The 22,029-nt window shown below is 43.0% G+C and overlaps 1 protein-coding gene across 3 annotated transcripts in view; it reads right to left on the bottom strand.

The window, feature by feature from the left end:
* Window positions 1-3,012: 3,012 nt before the first annotated feature.
* Window positions 3,013-22,029, bottom strand: part of ABCC2 (ATP binding cassette subfamily C member 2) — a 72,102-nt gene continuing 53,085 nt past the window's right edge. For all 3 annotated transcript variants that reach the window (XM_027859415.1, XM_027859428.1, XM_027859421.1), the window contains 9 exons: window positions 19,866-20,021; window positions 18,785-18,984; window positions 17,213-17,339; window positions 15,378-15,479; window positions 13,189-13,332; window positions 12,106-12,264; window positions 7,198-7,364; window positions 3,751-3,945; window positions 3,013-3,460 (listed from right to left, as the gene is read on the bottom strand). In XM_027859415.1, the coding sequence (XP_027715216.1) occupies window positions 3,334-3,460; window positions 3,751-3,945; window positions 7,198-7,364; window positions 12,106-12,264; window positions 13,189-13,332; window positions 15,378-15,479; window positions 17,213-17,339; window positions 18,785-18,984; window positions 19,866-20,021 (1,377 nt within the window). In that variant the 3' untranslated portion in view covers window positions 3,013-3,333. The remainder of the gene's footprint in view (window positions 3,461-3,750; window positions 3,946-7,197; window positions 7,365-12,105; window positions 12,265-13,188; window positions 13,333-15,377; window positions 15,480-17,212; window positions 17,340-18,784; window positions 18,985-19,865; window positions 20,022-22,029) is intronic.

Raw genomic sequence — 22,029 nt, forward strand, 5'->3', positions numbered from 1 at the left:
AGAGTTAGGGTAGAATGTAGAGCCAATGACCAAAGGCAGAACCTTAGGGTTTATTTACAATAAAGAGGTGGAAACAACCTGAGAAGGAGAAGAAGAATTAGAGAAGAAAAAGAAGTATTGTTCAGAAGAGAATTTCAGGAAGCAGCTAAGACAGTGGAGGTGGGGTGGGGGGACCATCAGCAGTGTCAGAGGGGCAGCAGAGAGGTAAAGAAGGGTAAGGCGCAGTGATTTGAGTTCTCTCTAGTTGTCTGGTTAGATCCCTCTGAAATCTCTGGCCGCAGGAACAGGGTTGCTACATGGAGGCAGCGTAACGTGATCTAGAGGAGAGATGGCTGGGTTTGAGAGTTGAGGGCCTGCGTTTGAATCCTAGCTCTTCCACTTTCTATGTTTATGACCTTGGGCAAGTCCCCTAACCCTTCTGGGCCTCATTTTCCTCATCTGTAAAATGAGGCGGTAGGGCAAAAATGACCTCGTAAGGGCCTACCAGTTCTAAATCTAATCCTAGGTTTCAGCTAGAAGGTTGTTGGCCCGGACTCTGGAACCGCAGGAAAGATGTAAAGGAATCAGTCTCATTCTTCAAACGTTTCTGTGTATCTTAAAACAACCTCTACCCTTCCCCACCCTACCTTATTCATGCCTCTAATAAGAATGATAATAGCTAGCATTTATATAGCATCTGCCATGTACTAGGTGCTTTACAGGTATCTCTTTTGATCCTCACTACAACTTTGGGAAGTCAAGTGCTATTTATTATCCCTATTTAACAGTTGAAGAAACTGAGTTAAGTGAGTTTCCCAAGGTCACAGAGCTAGTATGTATTTGAGGTCAGATTTGAACTCAGGTCTTCTGATTCCATGCCCAGTGTACCTCCTAATTGTCTCTATTTGTAGCCCACCCATAGCATATGTTATTCCTAAAATAAGATCTTGTTTAGCAAAATTTGGTTTTTGCTAAACATTTACAATGTGATAAGTGCTATAGAGCACAAGTATAAACCTCTAGTGTGTCTAGCCCAAGGGCCCTTAATGTGAGGTAACTCTTGAATGTGTTTTTTAAATACTTTGATCAAAGTTTCATTATGCTTTCCTTAGTAACCCTATTTATTATATTACATTTACTTAGGAGCATCATTCTCAGAAGGATGAATAGGCCTTACCAGATTGCCAAAAAGAGTCCATAACACAAAAAAGGCTCAGAATCCCTGGGCTAGCCTCTTGTTTTATTTCATAGTTTTCAGAATTTTTTCATAAGGCAGCCTCTGTCTCTGAAGTTAACAGATATGTTTATCTAGAGAGTAACTTCATCAATCTGATGTAGCTCCAACATTTTGCCTCAGCATTTGACAACACTCCCACCACAAAGCAGCAGATGCTAAGCAGATGGCCCAGAGTTGTTTCCCCAGTGGAGTTTGGGGATGAGGAGTGGGCAAGCCACTGCAGTAGTGAGGGGGCCTAGACTGCATAAGAGGCCAGTCAGTAAGGTGTTTGCTGAAATCAATGTTTTGTCTTAAAGATGGCTCCAGGCACCAGAACGCCATGTCCCTTCATTGGTTCTGAGTGTTTCTGTGACCACTGCTGGGAAAAGGAAAGGTGTCTGTGGCTCATTTTCAAGTTTATGTGTATCCTCATTTATCAGGCAACCAAGGCTGAGAGACTGAGGGACTTGCCCTCATAGCTAGTGCCAAAAGGCAGGACTAAAACCCATGATTCCTGACTCCAAGACTAATGTTTTCCCTGCACTTTCCTCCTTCACAGGTTGGTTGTGTGAGGAAAGTGCTTTTTACCCTCTTTTGGGGGAGTGGGGCAGAGGGACAAGGGGACGCGTGGAAGAGTTATACAAGTTAGGAAAAGAGGAAAATAGAGGTAGCTAATAAACATTGGAAGAAATGGTGGGAATGCAGACTCTTCCTTAGTTTCATCAGTTCAGGACAACTTGGTGTGATGGGTAAATTTTTTTGAAGGCGTTTTGAGATAGAACTTATAAAAAAAAGTAGGAAGATGGGCTTGAAACATAATTACTTAAATATTTTATACTGGTAAATTTTTTTTTGGGGTGAGTCACTACTTAATCCCCCAATCCCATGGTGACAGTAATCAGTGTCATATTATTATTAGGAGGCTGAGATAGAGACAGTGACGACAGTAGGCCTTCAGTTGCTAGGTCTGATTGTTTTTTAATTTTGATTTTTACTTTGTCAAAAGGTAAAAAAAAAATACTCAGAAATTTAAAAAAATTTTAGAACAACTAAAATATTACTGAAAAGTAACTTTTGCATTAGGTATCTGATAAATTTACTTTGAAATCTCTTTTGTATTATTCTAGTTACTATTTTTGTTCCAGTCTCTCATTAAAGTAAACCTGCCTCTTATTTTCCTTTGTGGAGCTTAGGGTCGATAGCTTATTACACAGGCTGTACCCACACATCTGAAGTGGATGAGGGTGTCTGATCTTTCCATGCCTCCCAGGTTTGGCTCCTCACCACCTTGCTGGGGACCACACAGCATACACAGAGGTGTAATATCACATTCAGGTTGGGCAGCCCATAGACATGATAACACTGTCTATGATGGCTGCAGCTGCTGGCTGCAGGTGACAGACTTCTTGGGCACAGCAGGCCTCCTTAACACCCATTTGTTTTTCTGCTTAGGAACAAGGAGCCAAATATTTTCATTTTTGCCCTTTCGCTTGCCATATACCATGGACATAGGGAGGTAGAAGCATCTGCCTCTTTTTTAAAAAATATTTTTATTTATTTCATTCAATATTTCCCAATTACATGTAAAAAATTTTAACTTTTTTTTTTTTAATTTTGGGTTCCTAATTCTCCCCCTCCCTCCCATCCCTTTCCCCTCACTGAGAAGGCAAACAATAAGATATTGATTATACATATATAGTCATCATCTGCCTTTTTTTAAGGCAGTAAATTGGGTTAGAGGTGCATCCTGCACTAATAGGTGACAAATGGGCCCTCAAAATCCTTAACATTCATAAAACAAGGAGACCAGCACTCCCTTAATCAAAAGGCATTTATTAAGTACCTGCTCCTTGCTAGGTACCGTGAACAAAAAAATAGGTGCTGTCCTCAAGATGTTACTCAGCATTCTCCTGCAGCAGGTATCAACCATCCTTCACTTCTAATCCCTTCTGTATATTTTGGGAATTTTAAGATGTCTTAAAACCAACATAGAAATCCAGGGCCAAATGTGGGAATTTCAATGCCTCAGCCCTGTGGCAGATCCAGATGGTCCAGCTCAGAAGCTAATGTCCTTTGTACAGCTTTATTTATTTACATCAGGCTTTGTGTGTTGCTAGCCTCATGGCATTTGGATGTGGCTAAAGTGATGTGTTTAAACTTTCGATGCCCGCATCTTTGGCCATGAAGTAAAAGGGACCAGGCCTCTGGAGTAGGTTATCAGGACTGTCATATTCTACAATCTTCCCGCTATCCAATACCATAACTCTGCAACCAAGACAGAAAGGGAGTGTTGAATCTCAGGAGTTAAAAAGTAAACCTAAACTCTTAGAGCCTAAAGGAGCATCCCCAGTACCTTTCACCCAGTATGATGAGCCCATCTTCTACAACCATCATTTCCTTCCAACCCCCCAGGTTCTAGACTGTTCCATGGAAGGGCTATTCCTAGCAGTTTCCGTAATGTGATGATTTCTCCTATTTGTTAACTCTGCTAAGTGATAGCTTTCCCATTTATGGATTTCCCATCTCATCCTCTCAGTGTAATACCCAGAACTCACCTGTCACTATCCATAATTGTGTGGAGGCGGTGGGCAATGGTGATGACTGTACAATTGGAGAACTCCTTTCGGATTGTGGCTTGGATTAAGTTATCTGTTTCAAGATCCACGGCAGCTGTGGCCTCATCCAGGATGAGAATCTTTGATTTTCGAAGCAGAGCACGACCCAGGCACAGAAGCTGTCTCTGCCCAACGCTGTCATCAATATAATAAACCAAGAGTGAGCGCTCAGACCAGTGGTGCTGTTGTCTTGGATGCTGGGTAGAGCCCAGCATTCTGAGTCCAACTCATTTCCAAATTGACAGACCCAAATTAGGTTCCAATTAGTGCAATGTGTGGGTCAGATGTATTTGAATTCACACCATTCAAAATTATAATTATGTAAAATATGGTGACTGGCTTCAGCTCAGTGGAAAAAGTGCGAAATCAAATAATGCCACCATTTAAGAGGATGCATTATTTGCACTAATCTGGAACTACCTGTTACTATTGCCCTCTTAAGCAGCTATGCAGATAACATCAAGGAAAAATGATGGATATTTGGTACTAGGCATAGTACTGTAAGATTCCATTACAAAAAAAAGCAGTATCCCATTGTGCATCATTTGTGTAGCGGGGGATACCATAGTCTGAAATGTTTCACAATTTCTGAATTGTGTTGGCAAATTCATTTTTATGTGTACTTTTAGCCTCAAGTCTACTGTTTAAAGACCTGCCTTGATTAGAGATGACCATGTTTGATAAGCCTGACTTCCTGATTCAAATAGACTTGTGAAGTGCAAACAAGCTTTAATTTACCAAGAGCCCATAAACAAGGCAGAAATACCTCCTTAAACATCTGTGGGAAGAGAAGTGAAGCAATTAAGGAATGTGCTCATTGCTCTCCGTGGTTGATAGTAGGGAACATTAAGAGCATTAATAGATTAGAATTCTACATTATTTTGCAAAAGAAAAACCTTTCAATGGAGGGGTCAAGGCAAGATAACCCAGCTGTTTTCCTTGGCCACCCCAAAGAAATTTATCAACTATTATCTAAAACCCTATGTGGACTGATAGGATTTTCTAGTCAGTGGTATGTACTTGAGGCTGCTGGTAGGCTTAAGAAAGTGGGTGTGGCCAGGGAGCTCCTAGTTTGCCCTCTACAGGGTCAGCGCCTTTACCAGATCTCAGATGGGACAAAATGATCAAGACCTCGGCAGCACTTTAGTGTCACCTATGAAGGGCAGGAGTATCAGGATCACTTTTATTCTATAGCGCTAAACGGAACAGAAACCATTATAGCTTAGATTGTAGCCTATAAAATGTTTTGCAAACCTCAAAAGTACTATATTAATGTTAGCTATTAACTTGATGTCAGGATTAAAAATCTTCCCCAAAATTAGGGTAAAAGGCAACTGAATCTTTTGCAACTGGAAGCATGCTACTAATAGGTAGAAATCACCCTAGTCTGGTCCTTCCTTGATAATTAGTCCTGACTTGTAGAGGGAATTCTACCTGAGGCTTTAGCAGTAGGCCGGAGGTAGTTATGGTGCTGTCAGACATCTCCAGAGAAAGGATTGCCCTAGACAGTGAATGTGGTTAAGAAATAGAAACCTTGAGCAGCATGGTGGTATGGTAAAGGGCTGGCTAGACTGAATCCTAGTTCTAGCCCTTGCTAGCTGTGTGACCAAGGGTGAGGCATTTAAACTCACTAGCCCCAGCTTCTTCATTGATACATTGATATCATTGTTGATAGCTAATATTTATATGGAACTTAAAATATCTCACTTTCCTTGACCATTACAACAACCCTGCAAGGTCGATGCCTTTATTATCCTCATTTTGCAGATGAAGAAGCTGAGGCTAAGAGCTGTTACATGACTTGACCAGAGTTGCACAGCCAGCCTGCGTCTGAGGCAGCATTCAAACTCCAGCAAATTCTCTAGTATCATTTAAGTGAAAGGTGTGGAAGGGCTAAACCCTGCTGCTAAGCAGACACATCGAGAGTTGGAATTTGTCAGGCAGCCTAAATGTCAACATGTCCACCTTCCTGGCTGCCATTTTTTCTTTCAGTTTTGAGGAAAGAGTTTTAGGGCACTCCAAGGTAACTTCCCAGTAGGTGACCCATGGAAAGGGACGGCTGCTGTGGAACGATGCTTCTACCTTCTCGTGGCTCCATCTGAAATCACACAACCTCAGGCATGGCATCAGATGGCCCCAACAAGGATCCCGGCCAGAAGCGGAGGCAGATTAGTGAAATAAGTGAAATCCAACTCCTGCCACAAGAGGGCAACGTGGTGGTAGAAACAGATCTCAGATCCACCCTGCTCACGGATAGTTTTAATCCATGATGTCCCAGGGGACTTGGTCACTTTCTGGGGACAGCCCTAGGAAGGCACGATGCCCAGCAGTTTTCGGGCCTACGATAGGCATGCCAGAAGAGAAGGGCCTTGTTTTACATCTCGTGTTTCTTTATAACCTCAACTACCAAACAAAAAAAAAATGAGAAAATGATTTCCAAGCCTCCAACAATGACCCACTTATAGGAATAATGTTTGACAACAAAACAATGCCAACAAAAAAAAGTGTAGAGTCCCCTGGAGTTTATTGTACCATACTGGGATTTAAACTCCACCACTATTCTAATTCCTGCCTACAGAAACAACACTGGAAATAGTTGTTAATGTTGCTGTTCTGCCGTCATCTGCGTCCTTTCTGTGACTCTCCACAGCAGGGTAGTAAGAATAGGAATTAACACAGCACTCTGAGATTTGCAAAGCTTTCTAGATATATTATCTCATTTAATCTTCACAACAACCTTGTGAGGTAGGTGGTGGTGTTCCTTTTTTACAAATGAGGAAACTAAGGATGAGAAAGGGTGGGTGACTGTCCCGGTGCCACCCAGCTAGCTAATAAGAGTCTAAGGCCAGATTTGAACTTGAGTCTCCCTGACACAAGGTCCAGTGATCTCTCCCCTGTGCCACCTAACTGTGTACACAGATGTGGAAACTGGAAGCACATCCGAAGGCTGGGCTGTTCAGGGATCAGTCTGGTTAGAACAGAGCCACAACAGAACCCGGCTCTCTGTACTTATAGCATCGCATGCTTTTTCCACTAATGAGGATTTTAAAAAAACATGAACAAAAATCAGCTTTTCTCAGAACATTAGTGCCAGGAAGGCCCCTTATCAGTCACTAGTGCTACATCTTCACTTTAAAAATGAGTAAAATGAGGCCCATGAAGGGGAGGTGCTGACGTCAGTCCAGTGTCCTTTCCACTCCACCATGCTGGTCTAGGGTGGCCCTCTCTTAAGCCAAGGAGATTAAGATGCTTTATTGACACCATACCCACATTACAGGGGAGGTTAGTTACAGTCTCACAAGGCACATGAGGGAGAGGAAACATTGCTTCCACCCTTTGGTCTAATGGTTGCCTTAAGAGGAAGCTGGTCTGTGTTCGGGGACTTACCTGAAGTTGTCACCACCTTCACTCACTTCGTAAGATAGACCCTGTGGCAAGCCTTCCGCGTAGGTCTTCAGGTGAGCCAATTCCAGCGCCTTCCAGATCTCTTCATCAGAGTATTTGTTGAAAGGATCCAAATTCATCCTCAGGCTTCCAGAGAATAGGACAGGATCCTGCATAAACCAAGGGGCAGGAGGAGATACTGGAGGCTGGCTGGCAGGGACACCCTTCCTACAGTCCCCAGATTGAGGATGTTGAGTTTTAGAAATCTCAGGGCCCTTCAGACAGGTGGTGGATCACAAGGGTAGAATCATTCAGGGGGCAAATGATAAGACTGGTAGAATAACAATGCATTTTAAGCTTAGTACTGTATTTCATCCACTAAGCTTGGGCGCCTCCTAGGGGAATATTTCCCAGAAGTTTTATTCTGAAAGGAGAGGTATGGATAGCTGAAATAGCTTAGTTTTTTGTTTTGTTTTGTTTTGTTACCTATGGGGCTCAGCACCGATAAGCACATCATTACAAACACTTCATTAAAAGTGCCAACTTTTTAATCAAAGATCTGGTGTTCATAGTGTTGGATTAGCAGTGGTTAGAGCTGGGTTTATTCATCTTGAGTCCAGAAAGCAGAATTAAGACAAATGATCAAAACTATAGGGGAAGGGAAGGAAATAAACATTTATTAAGCACCTACTATGTGCTAAGCACTGTGCTCAGTGCTTTTAAAAATTTCTCATTTGATCCTCAGGAAAACCTCTAGGAGGTAGATATTACTATTACCCCCATTTTACAGATGAGGAAACTGACATGTTTTGTCGGAGGTCACCCAGCTAATAAGTGTCCAAAGGCCAGATCTGGATCTTGTTGACTCCAGGCCAGGTGCTGTACCCACTCAGCATCATCTCAACACAAGGAAGAGCCACATGAAGATGGAATGAATTGCCTTAGGAGAGCGTGGCTATCAAAGGTAGTGGAGCAGAGGCTGGAGGTGTTGTGAAAGGGTCCATGCTTCTGATGAGGGGCTGTGCTGGTGGATCTCTGAGGGCTCTTCTGGCTCTGGCTTTTTATGATTCAGAACATATACCTTGGGAGCAGTGGATGGGAGCAGGGCACATGGTCAGGGATAGTTCCCAGGGGCCTTCACACTAGATGCCATTACATTTCTCTTCTCTGTCACAACCAGACTCTCAGAAGACCTATTGGCATCTGCTATCAGCTCCATCTTCTGTCCTTTTATGCACATCTGAATTCTGTGCTCTGGTTTCCAGCTTCATCCATCAATTGAAATTGTTCTCTCCAAAATTGCTAGGGAATGCTCATGCACTCAATCAGACGGCCTTTGCTCAGCCCTCTTCTTTCTCCACCACTGTGCCATATTTGACACTGTTGGCCACCCTTTCCTAGTGAAGACTCTTTTCTCTAGGTTTTGTGGCACTGGGTTTTTTCATGCTTCTCCTCTTACCTGTCAGACTGCTCCTTCTCAGTCTCCTTCGTTGCTTCCCCATAACCCCTAACTCTAAGTGTCTCTGTTCTAGGCCCTCTTCTATCTCTATACTCTTTTACCTGGTGAACTTATCAACTCCCATGGGTTTAATTACCATCTCTATACTGACGACTCCCAAATCTATATATACTTAGCCCTAGTCTCTGTCTGTCTGTCTGTCTGTCTCTCTCTCTCTCTGTCACACACACACACACACACACACACACACACACACACACACACATACACACACACCATCTCCCATGTCTGGAATGCCCTTCTCACCTCCTTTCTGCCTTTTGGGATTCACCTTTTCCTATAAAACTCTGCTCAAGTAACATCTACACGAAGTCTTTCCTGATGTCCCCAGTTGGTACCTTCTCCCCCCAGAAATTATTTTTAATTTCTTTTGTATATATGTTTTATGTGCATTTTGTCTTCCCTGATAGAACACACACTCCTTGACGACAGAAACTTTCATTTTTGTCTTTGTATCACCAATGCCTAGCACATAGTAGATGTTTAATAAATGCTTATTCATTGTTTGATTGGCTGTTGGGATATTCTGTCTGGAGAAGACAGACTTAGTGGGGACATGATGCCCAATGATAGAGTGTTAGACTTAAGAGTCGGGGAGACCTGAGTCAGAATCCTGCCTCAGACAGGTATGACCCCAAGTAGAGGGTTCATTGTTCAGATATGGAGTTATACTAGATAAGCAATTCCCAAAGTGTGGTCTGCAGATCCCAGGCCCAAATTCTCAAAACTGTTTTCATAATACTACTAAGATGTGATGCCTTTTAAAATCTGGATCCCTTTTCCAATTACATATCTGTTTGAGGCCAAATTTTCTTCAAATACTTCAACTAAAACAACATAATACAACATATGGAATGTTTAGTCTTCTATTAGACAAAGAGATTTGCAAAAATATGTAAAACAATGTCATTCTTCTCACTAAATTTTTTGTTTTGGAAAAGTTATTTTTCATAAAAATGTTATTTATATGAATATAATGCTTTTATTGCTATTTTCATGAATAAATCATATTTTTAAATTTTATCAGTTTTAGTTTCTAATATGGTAAATACTGATATTATAATGCACATAGACAAAAGATCTTTGGGGTCTTCATAAAGTGTTAAGGGGCACTTAGACAAAAAAGATTGAAAACTACTGGACTTGATACCCTCTGAAGTCTCTTCCAGTTATGAAATTATGTGGTTCACTGATTAGGAAATGCCTCTCCGTTGCCATTTATTAGGTGGGGAAAATATTCCTAGGTTAGGCCATGGAGAAGGGCATGTTTAGGTGAGGAATTCTAAGCAAGATCGCAAAGTCCGTTGCAAATGCTACGGAAAAGCTGAAGAAATGCTAAATAATAATGGTACTAAAGTGTTGAGTTACTGCCACCTACTGGTTGTTTGCTAAATCATAGCTTTGGCTTTATTTATTTATTTATTTTTGCAGCTACCCTCAATAAAAATAGAGAGCCTAAGAAGGTGGTAGACTATTAATGATTCATATGGTTTGCAAAGTGCTTTGCATTCTAAGATATGTAAGGAACTGATTCAAAAATATAAGAATAAGAGCCACTCCACAATTGACCAAACTCTTGAAGGATAGGAAAAAGGCAATTTTTAAGGAAAGAAATCCAAATAGTCATGGGAAAAAAATGCTCCACTAATGATTAGGAAAATGAAAATTAAAGCAACTGTGTTTCCACCTCACATCCCTCAGGTTGGCAAAGCTGGTTTAAAAAAAAGGAAAATGACAAATGTTGGAGAGGCAGTAGGGAAGAAGGCATGAGAATGCATTTGGTAGAGCTGTGAAATTGTGAAATTGGTCCGGCCATTCTGAAAAGCTCTTTGGAACTCTCCTTGAAAAGTTACTAACCTGCATATTCTTTTACCCACCAATGTCACTAGGCCTGTTCCCCAAAGAGATCAAAGAAAGAGGGAAAGGACCCCCCCACACAAAAATATTGATAATAACTCTTTTTGTGATAGCAAAGAACTGGAAACTAATGAAATGCCCGCCAATTGGAAAAAGGCTGAACAAATTACGATATGTGAATGTAATGAAATCCTATTGTGCCATGATTCCAGAGGACCAAGGATGAAGAATGCTACCCACCTCCTCACAAAAAGGTGGTAGACTAAATAAGAAAGAAGGAAGGAAGAAAAGTAGCTAAGTAGGAAGGAAGAAGGAAGCCAGCATTTACTTAATGCCTACCATATACCAGGCACTCTGTTAAGTGCTTTACAGATATCTCATTTGATGCTCACAACAATGCTAGGAGGTAGGTACAATTATTATCCCCATTTTACAGTTTAAGAAACTGAGACAAACAAGGATTAAGTGACTTGCCCGGGATCATGTAGCTAATAAGTATCAGAGGACAGATTTTAATTAAATATACAGAATGAGTCACATAATTTTGGACATGGCCAATGTGGAAATTGGAGATTCTTAGATGGACTAAATAAGTGGTCTCTGAAGTCCCTGGCAATTCTGAGATTACATGATTCTGACACTGAAGGAATAGTGGAGAGGACATCTTTTTCTCCCCCTACATTTTTATGTACCTCCACACTACCTATGAGACCTCAATGGTATGAAATCCCTGCAGGTAGCCCTATTTCTCAGTAATCTCAAAAGAGAAGGAATCTTTAAAGAGAAAAGATGAAAATGTAAATTGCAAAGTGTCAGAATGGTACCGTGTACATAATAGGTGTTCAATGAATATTTTTTTGAAGGAAGGAATTCATTAACTCACTACCCATCACTCCCATGCCCTCCTGCCCCCAGGAGTGCCTGCCAACTTAATTCATAACACAACAACAATGTCTCTTTTGTGGCTGTTTCAGGTACTTGAATAGAGCTGTTGCAAGAAAAAAATTCTAGGTATATTGTCCATTTGCTTGCTCCTAGACGGTCAGACAGTCAGTCAACAAGTATTTAAGTGATATCTCTATGTTCTAGGTACTGTGCTAAGTACTGGGCATACAAAGAAAAGCGAACAAAACTAAACTAAAAAATCAGTCTCTGTCCTCTGGGAGCATACTTTGTACTAGCCACACAAGTGTGACTTATTTACTGGTTTAGAAAGCTGAGAATTGATTGTAATAGCCAAGCTGTCCAGATTCTCCACAAAGCAGAGAGCAAGAGCTTCAGATACATAACCCTATAACACAGGGGACTGTTTGTCCTGCCCAGGGATGGGGCTGTGCCCTTTGCTAGCAATATGCCAGGGATGAGGACCTGAAAGGCTGGGAGCCCCAGGAAACAGATCATCTCCAGTAATGATGGTGTCCTCTCATCTGCTCTAGAGATTAAGCCAAGAAGTGAGGACTTCACCAAGAGTCCTACGGACTTCCCAAGGGCAGGTAAAGGCGGGGAAGGATGGGAGGAAGGCTTCCAGAACTCACCTGAGGGATGATGGTCAGTTTGTTTCGGAGATCATGGAGCCCAATGGAGGCAATATCTAGTCCATCAATTGTGATCTGGCCTCCTGCCGCTTCTAAGATCCTGAAGAGGCAGTTGGTAAGGGATGACTTCCCAGCTCCTGTCCTGCCCACGACGCCAACCTGCAAAAGATAGTCTTTCTTTAAGTTATTTACACTTGTTGACCCCAGGAAGAAATTTTATTTGCCTGAGACCCCCATGCTGTCATAGGAGAAGCAGTTCCTGGCCCTTTGTAAAGTTCCTTCCTTTGAACCTCACCTTTGACCATGACTCAGCCAAGGGCTCTATGGAATCATCCCCAAAGAGAAGTCAAGCAAAGTTAGGACTGTTCTTTTCTCTCCATAGGACAGGACACCCTACTTTCCCTGTTTACTGCTCCAAAAGATCCTCTTCTTAAAATTGTGCTTGGGACCTCACTGATAGTGTTGTTACCAGAAAAAAAATTAGCCCAGGATAGGAGGTAGGGAAAGGGTTCAGGGTAGGGGAGGGAGGTGGTATACCTTGGGATATCTCAAAGGTTCTACATTGCCAAAAATGTGGCCACCTAGATTGAAAAGCACATGGGCTGAGCCAGAGGTGGAGGCAGGCAGAGCTAGGCAAGGGAACAAGGGCACCAGCAGAGAAGGTCAGCAGCAGGGTGGGCAAGTGAAGAATCACCCCCAGGAAGCAGCCTCTAAATGACCAGCCCTGGACAGAGCTCCAGCTGCCCCACCCTGGCTATCGCTGCAGTTACTCTCGTCCTCATGGCTTCCCTCTCCACCAAGCAAGGAAGCGGGAGGACAAATCCAGGAGCCATAGAAGGAGCCCAAGTGAGAGCATGTAGAGGAATGCCCGGGTCCTTCTGCTCTGTTGACGTTCTGCAGCCTGGCTGTGTGAGCATCTGCCCCATTCTCCAGCGGGCAGCGCCTGCAGCACAATCCTTCACCCCAGCCCAAGAAGGAAGGATCCCCGAGGTCTCACTGGGCCTCTGTTTCTGGTTGCCAGCAAACTCTAATCTTTATTTTTTCCCCCCAAATGCCCACCTCCTCAGTGGCTGCCATGCTTACCTTCTCAGTACTCTCAATGTTACAGGTTATCCCGTGCAGTGTCAGATCCAACTCAGGGCGATAACGCACTTGGTAATTAGTGAACTGGATCTCACCTTTGCTGGGCCAGTTATGTGGAGGCCTCTTCTCTGTAACCCAGCAGGCCTGCATGAGGAACCAGACAGAAGCCTCAGCACCAACTCTTCTTTAAAAAATGTATTGCCATCTTTTGTTTTTACATCACCTTTACTTCCAGTTATATCCCTCCCCCTTTCTCTTGCCAGTGAACCCTGTGATAAAGGTTTAAAGAGGAAGAGGAGGAAAAAAAGTCAGCAAAATTAACTTACACCTCATGAGATTCTAACAATATATACAACATTCCACATCCATAATCTCCCATGTCCTCAAGAACAAGGGGAGAATACCTCCTTTTCTAAAAGGAGCGTGCTGAATTGAAAGATCTGCTACCTGATGACCCGGGGTCAAATACCAGCTCTGTTAGGTGCTGCCTGGGTGACCTTCAGCATCACCCTTTCTGGGTTTCAGTTTCTTTATCTCAGAGTCAGAGAAGATGATTCCTAAATTCCTTTATAACTCCAGGTCCTACATTTCTTGGTCTTCCCTGAATGGAAACTCCTGTGGAATTTTTATCACTTGACAGATTTTTCTGACTTCAATCTGTTTGGGGGAATGGTAGACCACCACAGCCCAGCATTCTAGTTTCTCAGGCCACCATGTTGAATCTTCTTGTCCATTGGCATGGACTGGACTAGAATCATGATTGCCCCGCTCTCTCGTTAACTCCAGCTCATCCCACTAAAGCCTCTGAAGCTGTGTCCGTCTTCATTCTAAAGTTCCACCTGATGAATCCCAATATACAAATTCCCAATCCCCCTCTTAAATCCAATTCACAAGGAAGTCAAGACACGAGGATGATGTCATTGGTCCTCTGAGAATGAAGAAATAACAACAACAAGGGGGCCACAAATCTAATTTCTGTTCCCAGGTTGAAAGAGTCAAACTCCTTAAATGTCTTGCCAAAAAAAAAAAAAAAAAAAAAAAAGGAAAACCCTTTTTCGTCTAGAACAGTCTTATGTGAAATTTAGAGGGGAAATGTGTGTGCTCTTTAAACAGTTATGGTTTCATTATAAGCCTGACTAACCTGAGACAATACTGGGTTAAAAAATTATTGATTACTTTTGTTTTTACATTATCTACATTTCTCAATGTATCTCTCCCCCTCCTAGGGGGACTATGGACTCAATAATCCCTTCTATGTGCCCAGCACTGGGTTAGTTGCTTTTAAGGAAAGAAAAGACCAACATAGGAATAACCCAGGACAATGAAGTACAAAATAGGACTTGAAAGAGGAGTGTTCTGCATGGGGGAAAATTGTCAGGGAAGGCTTCATGGAGGTGAGGAGACTCGAACTGGCCATTGAAGGATGGAGCATTTGGAAGATGGCATTTTGGGGTTTCAGGAGTTGAAGCAACACATCAAACTGCCCCTCCCTGCTTCCTCCATGGTTCTGTCATTTATGAGAGTGACTTCCTTTTAACTTTTAAGTTTCAAAACCTAATGTAGTGGCACCCTCCACCCAGAAAGCTAGCTCTTCTAACAAAGAATAAAAAAGAAAGGTTGGGGTTGGGGGGGAAGCAGATTAGCAAAATTAACCAACACATTAACCAATTCTGACAGTATATGCTGTGTCCCAGCCCTATAGTCCCCAGCTTGTACAAAGAAGGGAGGGAGATGCAATTTCCTATCTCTTCGTTGGGGGTGAGCTTAGGCAGGATCGTTATCCAGCATTCAGCTTCTATTTTTGTTGTTGTCAACAATATATTTTGTTTTGTTTTGTTTTTTGGTGAGGCAATTGGGGTAAAGTGACTTGCCCCAAGTCACACAACTAGTAAGTGTTATGTGTCTCAGGCCGGATTTGAACTCAGGTCCTCCTGATTCCAGGGCCCGTCCTCTACCAACAATATTATTTTAATTAATAACCCTCAAATTCAAATATTTGGACCTGTTTGTCATAGGAGGCAAGGAGACAGAGAACAAGCAGAAAAGAGATGAGGAAATGAAGAAGCTGAAAAGAGGAGGAGAAATTGAAAGGCAGTAGAAAAGTCAAAATCTATAAAGGACAAGGTCCACTTAAGCCCAAATCATCCCTATCTCCTGTCTCCTTCCCTCTCTCTCTAGTTCCTTCTTACCTCATTTTTCACTTTGATGTACTCATCTATTCGCTCAACAGCCACAATGTTGGTCTCTAGTTCAGAAGTCATCCTCACCAACCAGTTCAGGGTCTGTGTAATCTGCACCAAGATCAGAAGACAATGGGTTAGCCTCTGACCCAGAAACTTGCTCCATCAGCCTATCAACAAGCATTTATTTGTTGTTTTCTGTGCCTAGTACTGTGCTAAGTACTGTGAGGGATACATAATTAATACATAGATGAAACAGTTCCTGCTTTCAAGGAACTCAGGACAATGAAGTGTTACTGAACACGAGAGCAGAAGTTGGGAAAATGGAGATGTCACCGTCTACAAGGGGTGTGTCGAGAATGCTCAGGGAAGGCTTCATAGAGGAACCTTAAAGTATGCACACATAAGGGATGCCACAGTGGGGAGGATCAAGACTTAGCAGATGAAAATACCCCTCTCTGCCTCCTCCTAGGTGCTCTCCTTCTCCAGGGAGTGGGCTAGCATCTGAGCCTAAAAGCCATAGGAAAGGATCATCAGATGGGGAGGCAGGAAAGCTGAATTCTAGCCACACTTCTGCCACCAGTTACTCTTGTGATCCTAGGCAATTCTTGGAACGGCTACAGGCTCTCTTTTTCCCATGGGCAAAATCAGGAAGTCAGGCTAGAATAATTCCCAAGTCCAGCTCTCACAGTCTGTGTTCCTAAGGGCCTGTGACAGGGGTACTACTACATGTTTCCTTGATCTGCTTCACAGATGTTACAGTCAATAGTGTTGGACTTGGAGTCAGGAGAACCTGAATTCAAATCCTGATTCAGATTCTTACTAGATCTGTGACCCTGGGAAGTCACTTAATCTATCTGAGCCTCGTTTGCAAAATGTGGATATTAACTGTCCCTACTTCATAGGATTGTTATGAGAATCACATGAGACAATGTGTGAAATGTTTTGCAAACTTTCAAGTACTATATAAATTCTATTACGATTATTGTTATTATGATTAACATTATTACTGTTACTCTGGATCTATCCCAGGCTCCTCCCTGTTTTCACAAGGATATTGCTGGGTCACCCCTGATGTCTAGTGGCAATCCAATAGTATGTAAAAAGGGTGAACCTAGAGGGGTCCTCTGTCAGCCAGTGGGATGCTGCTGGATACCATGACTTCGGTTACTAGAATGTAATCTCCTTGGGGGCAAGGACCCATGTTACTCATCTTCGTATCTCGTCCCTATACAGCTCTGTACTGCACCTTGGACAGTGCCAGGGCTCAATAGTAAATGAATGGATGCTGTAGAATAGTAGTGAGGAGTAACTAATAGCATTGAGCACAGTGCTTTAAGATGTTCATTGATCAATTAGTTGATTGATTAATAATACAAATAATAATAACTAGCATGTCTATAGCACTGTAAGGTTTACAAAGTGCTTTACACATATTATTTCATTTGATCCTCACAACAACCCCGGGAGGTAGGTGCTCTTATTACCCCCATTTTATAATGAGAAAACTGAGGCTGAGAGGTTAATGTAACATAGGTAGTAAGTGTCAGAGCCAGGGTTCAAACTCAAGCCTTCCTGACTCCTAGGCCTTGGCCACTGCCTAGGGGGAGTGTGAGTGTGATCAAGGATGGAGTGTAGACCAGGAGTCCTGGGGAATTCAGGAGGGAGAGGAGAAAACAGAGTATGGCACCTTTCTCTGGCTTTGCCTCTAGCTGTCTGCCTTGGGTCCCGACAACCAAACCTGGGAATGGGGACTAGAAAGATTAAGGGGAGCACTGGCTGAAAAGCAATGAGCAACTTTGAGATGAATCCCTGGCATTCAGGCACCGAAGCTTCAGACTCACATTGAGGGCGTTGGAAAGTACCAAGCCCACCATGTCCCCGGTCAGGTTGTTTCTGTAAATGACCATCAGCAAGGAAGGAAAGAACACCACCAGGTTCCCAATCAGCTCCAATCGAATCGCCAGCCACCTGTGGGGAAACAGGACCGAGAGAAAAGACTCCTGACTCCCCAGCCCTCACGATGCAGCACGTGAAGGAGTTCGGGATTCACGGGAACAGTGTGTGTGGCGCAGGGCTCCTCAGGAGGGAGGTACAAGGTGGCGCCCGGCAATGGGTGCGCTCTGTCGGAGTAAGATGGGTGTCTCGTCTTCAGCCTTTGTAAAGTGCATCTGATTTTAAGGAAATCAAAGACTGGAAAACGGGTCATGTAGGGGGAGCAAGAGATCACAAATGGACAAATGAAAAAGCACCTATTATGTGTTTACTCTGTGCTAATTACACTAGCACCCAAATACACTGGTGAGATTCCCTGCAGCCAAATAAATGAATAAATCAATGAAATACAATGAATCTGATTTTAAAGAGGGGGAGGAGAATGTTGTTTAGCGGCATCCCACAGTGAGTCCTTTAATACAAAAGACAACCACTTCCTCTTTGGTCTGTTCTGTAAACCTGTACTTTGACAAATTCTTTTTTACTTAAATCAAAGTGCAGCCCTAATTCCTGTGGGGTTTGGTTTTGTCTTTGGCAACGGGACTACAGCAGCACCCTGGCGTTAGGGGACAGACTCCAAGCCCAAGTACCTGGAAGTATCTTCTCCGCCCTATGAACCCATTTGTTTCACTTTACAATAAAGTCCCTGACTTCTTAGTGATTGGCTCCCACCTCCAAAAACAAAAACAAAAATGAAAACAAACAAACAAACAAAAAACAAGGAGCTCCAAGCTGCCTCCTTGAGTGCCTTCAGCTCCCACCAAGTAGCTTTCTTTATTCTTTGCTGGAACACCTCAACCTTTAACAGGTCTTTGAGTTCAGTAGGTATCTTACCTGGAATGAGGGAGGGTCCCCTAGCCCCTTTCACTTCAAAAGATATGAACTCTCTAGGTTTTTACAGGAACATTCTGTCTTATCTACTCTTTCCCCCCTCCACCCCTAAATACAAAACAATTATCCTTCCATCAAATGGATTGATCTACTTCTACTCAAGGAGTAAGCAGCCAGATACAAAAAAAAATGGGACCTCTATTCCTTGTACAGCACATCAGGAATATACCTGGTACTACCAGATGAGTTTTTAGAAATCATATTTTTGTTTATAATTTTTATTTTTACATCACCTTTATTTCAAACTATATCCCTCTCCTTCCCCTCCCCAGCAAGTCATCCCTTGTAACAAAGATTAAAAAAAGAAAAAAGAAAAATACAACAAAGCCAGCAAGTGAACACAATGGATGTGTCTGGCAATATATGCAGTATTCTTGACCCACAGCCCCCTACCTCTGTAAAGAGAGGAGGAAGGTACATTTTCTCATTTCTTATTAAAAAATAAACAATTAACAACTGCTGGGCTCAGCACACTCATCTGTAGCTTACAGAATTCAAAAGCATGATTCTAGACTAGAAATGCCCCTCACCTGTTGGAAATGATCCAGGAAAAGATGCATTTCTTGTTGGTATCAATTAGGTTTTCATTGTGCTTATGAAAACGCTGCTGATGCTCAAAGGCCCTGATTATGGGCAAACCAGTCACCGTTTCACTAAAGTGGGAGTATACTGGAGACTTGGTGACGGAGTCTAGACGTCTCAGCTGGCGGGAGGTGGCCACATAGAATCTCTGGAAGCATAAAGCAGGTTGCAGATGAAAAGGGATGGGTGGCAGAAAGTCATGTCTCTCTTGCTGGTTCTGGGAGTACTGTGGTCAGCATGTGTGCAAGTTTGAAGCCTCAGTATTATAATCAGAGAAGTAGGGGAAGGAGAAGAAAGCAAGAAAATGCGAGAAAAGCTGGGGTGTGGTAGGGTGTCCTACCCCATGTACAGCTATGCCAACAGCCTAGAAATAATTACATATGGAAGGCAAGCTTGATGCCCACTTTCAGGTTTGGCTTAGGCCACAAAAAGGAGTCCACCTTCTCTGCAGGAATGATAGCATCCAGCCCAGGTGGATTCCTTCAAAGAACCACTAGAGAAAACAAGGTGCAGCCTTGCAGAATGGGTAGGATACTCAAGTTGGAATCAGGAGGACCTAGGTTCAAATCCTGCCTCAGACCTTCCACAGTTATATGATTCTGGGAAAATCACTTAAGCTTCCTGTGCCTCAGTTTCCTCATCTGCAAAAGAGGGTGAGGAGGGATGTTGAACTCTACAGCCTCTAAGGGTCCTTCTAGCTTTAAATCTGCAATCCTACAGCTGACCAGGTCCTCTGATTTTGATTCCATTCTGAACCTATGTTCATGGTACAACCTTGCTGGTCTCAGCAACAGTGAAGTCTGGGACAGATGCTGAATCAGTAGCACCAGTCATACCCATCCTGGCCGCAGGAGTCTTCTGGCCTCAGCTTCTTCAGGATGTGAATATTTCAATGAAAAAGGGAAAGAGCTGAAGAGGAGTGAATGACAAGTGGAAAAGCAGATACTCATGAGAAGGCCCTAGCTTTTAGAAAGCAGAGCTGGGGAGCGACAAGCTCTGAACTTAAGCAGTGAGTGGAGAGGTCTCTACCTGTACAAAGATATAAACGATGGCCAGAGGAATGATGATGATGATGAAAACTGGGGTAGCCATAGAGATCATAATAAGGGTACTGATGATGCCCAAGAAGCAAAGGATCCAGCTTCGGAGGGATATAGGAATGGTGTCATCCACCATAGAAATGTCCTGGGAACACACGGAGTGAGGAAATGGGTTAGAAGAATGGTAAGATGTTATCTCTAAGGGCCTTTCCCACCCCCAGCCCCCTCATTCATGCTTTATTTAAAAAAAAAGATTCCCTATTTCTGCTTTTGCTGTAATCTCTTTTTAGAGAAAGTGATGTATACGTCCTTCTATTCACGCTTCACTCTGATACTCATATTCATGACTGTCATTTTTTCCAATTTTTTTGCTGGAAGGTAAGGATCCCAAATCATGGATGTTCATTCTATTGACTTTCTCAGCCTTGGGAAGGCTTTTCCAAAACTTCAGACAACATTAGCATCTCTTCTTTTTCCCCAGAAAAGGGGAGTTCACCTTTCTTTCACGATTATTAGTAGCTAATGATTGCTGGTAGGCAAATGGTCTCCCTCACCTGGATTACCAATGATCTTTTGTTGATGTTCTTTTTTTAGAGGCAATGGGGGTTAAGTGACTTGCCCAGGGTCACAAAGCTAATAAGTGCCTGAGGCTGGATTTGAACTCAGGTCCTCCTGATTCTAAGAGCACTGTTCTATCCACTGTGCCACCTAGCTGCTCTGCAACGATCTTTTAAATGCTAAGTCTGATGGCCTTTTCTCAGTCCTCAACCTCCACAACCTCTCTGCTTTTGCTATAGCCAGCCACCCTCTCCTGGCTATACTGTGTTCCTTGACCTCGGCAGCACTCTTCTTCCTCCTACCTCTTTGATCAATCCTTGGTGGATTCCCTTCATGGGCTCATCATCCTGCCCCCTAAGTGTGGGCACCTCCCAAGGTGCAATCCTAGGCACTCTTCTCTTATAGGATAAGAGATATAGAACTGCAAGGGACTTTAGAAATCACTTAGTCCAACCCTACTCATTTTTACAGACGAGGAAACTGAGGCCCAAAGGGATCACAAAGGTAGTAAGTGGCAGAGTCAGGATTCAAACTAAAGTTCTCTGTCTCTAAATCCAGCAGTCTTTCCATTGTACCATGCTCCTCTAATAAATCTTCATCCTTGGTGACCTCCTCTACACCCATGGGTTCAGTGATCATCTCGACACAGACATCTCTCAACACATCCAGCCCTCGTCTCTTCAGAGCTCCAGTACCACATCACCAACTGCCTACTTGACATCTCCCATTGGAGATGTTCCACTGGCATCTCAAACTCAGCAGGTCCAAAATGGAACTGATCATCTCTCCTAAGCCTATGCTGCTTCCAAACTTCCCTGGTTCTGTTGAGATCACCATCATCTAACCGGTAATCCATAGTTCTGGAACCTTTTTTTTTAATTCCCTTATTCCTCGGCACCCATATCCAATTAATTGCCAAGTCCTGTTGGCTCTATCTGAATCTCTCTCACATCCATCCCCTTTTCTCCACTCACATAGCTCCTGCACTGTCTCAGGCACTCCCCAGCCCTTATCTGGACTCTTTTCATAGCCTCCTGTTTGGTCTCTCAGCCTTCAGTTCCTCCCCTCTCCAATCCATCTTCCATAACAATCTTTGTGAGGGACAACTTTGACTTTCACTGGATTCCTATTTCACTTGGGATAAAATATAATTCCTCAACTGGGTTTTTTAAAGACCCTATGCCGTCTGATTCCAGACAACCTTTCCAGCCTTATTTCACATTACTCTCCTCTACACACTCAGTGTTCTAGCCAAATTGGACCTGTTCTCCAGATTCAACATTGCGTGTCCCACTTGAGGTATTTGTACAAGCTTTCCCCTGTGCCAGGAATACCCTTCTCTCTCCTCTCTGTCTTTTAAAATCATTATCTTCCTTCAAGGTTCAGCTAACTCTCTCCAGGGTGAGACTAACTAATCCCCTCAGGTATTAATGTTCTCTCACTCCTCAGATTACTCTGAATTGATTTATCTCTGTATGTGTTGTATGCCCTAGGCCACATATTCTGATGTCAATTGTTAAAGGGCTTGACTGATTTCTTTTCTTCTCTTCTCTCTCTCTCTCTCTCTCTCTCTCTCTCTCTCTCTCTCTCTCTCT

This window comes from Vombatus ursinus, unplaced genomic scaffold (genome assembly GCF_900497805.2).
Source record: "Vombatus ursinus unplaced genomic scaffold, bare-nosed wombat genome assembly UNPS02000749.1, whole genome shotgun sequence".
NCBI lineage: Eukaryota > Metazoa > Chordata > Mammalia > Diprotodontia > Vombatidae > Vombatus > Vombatus ursinus.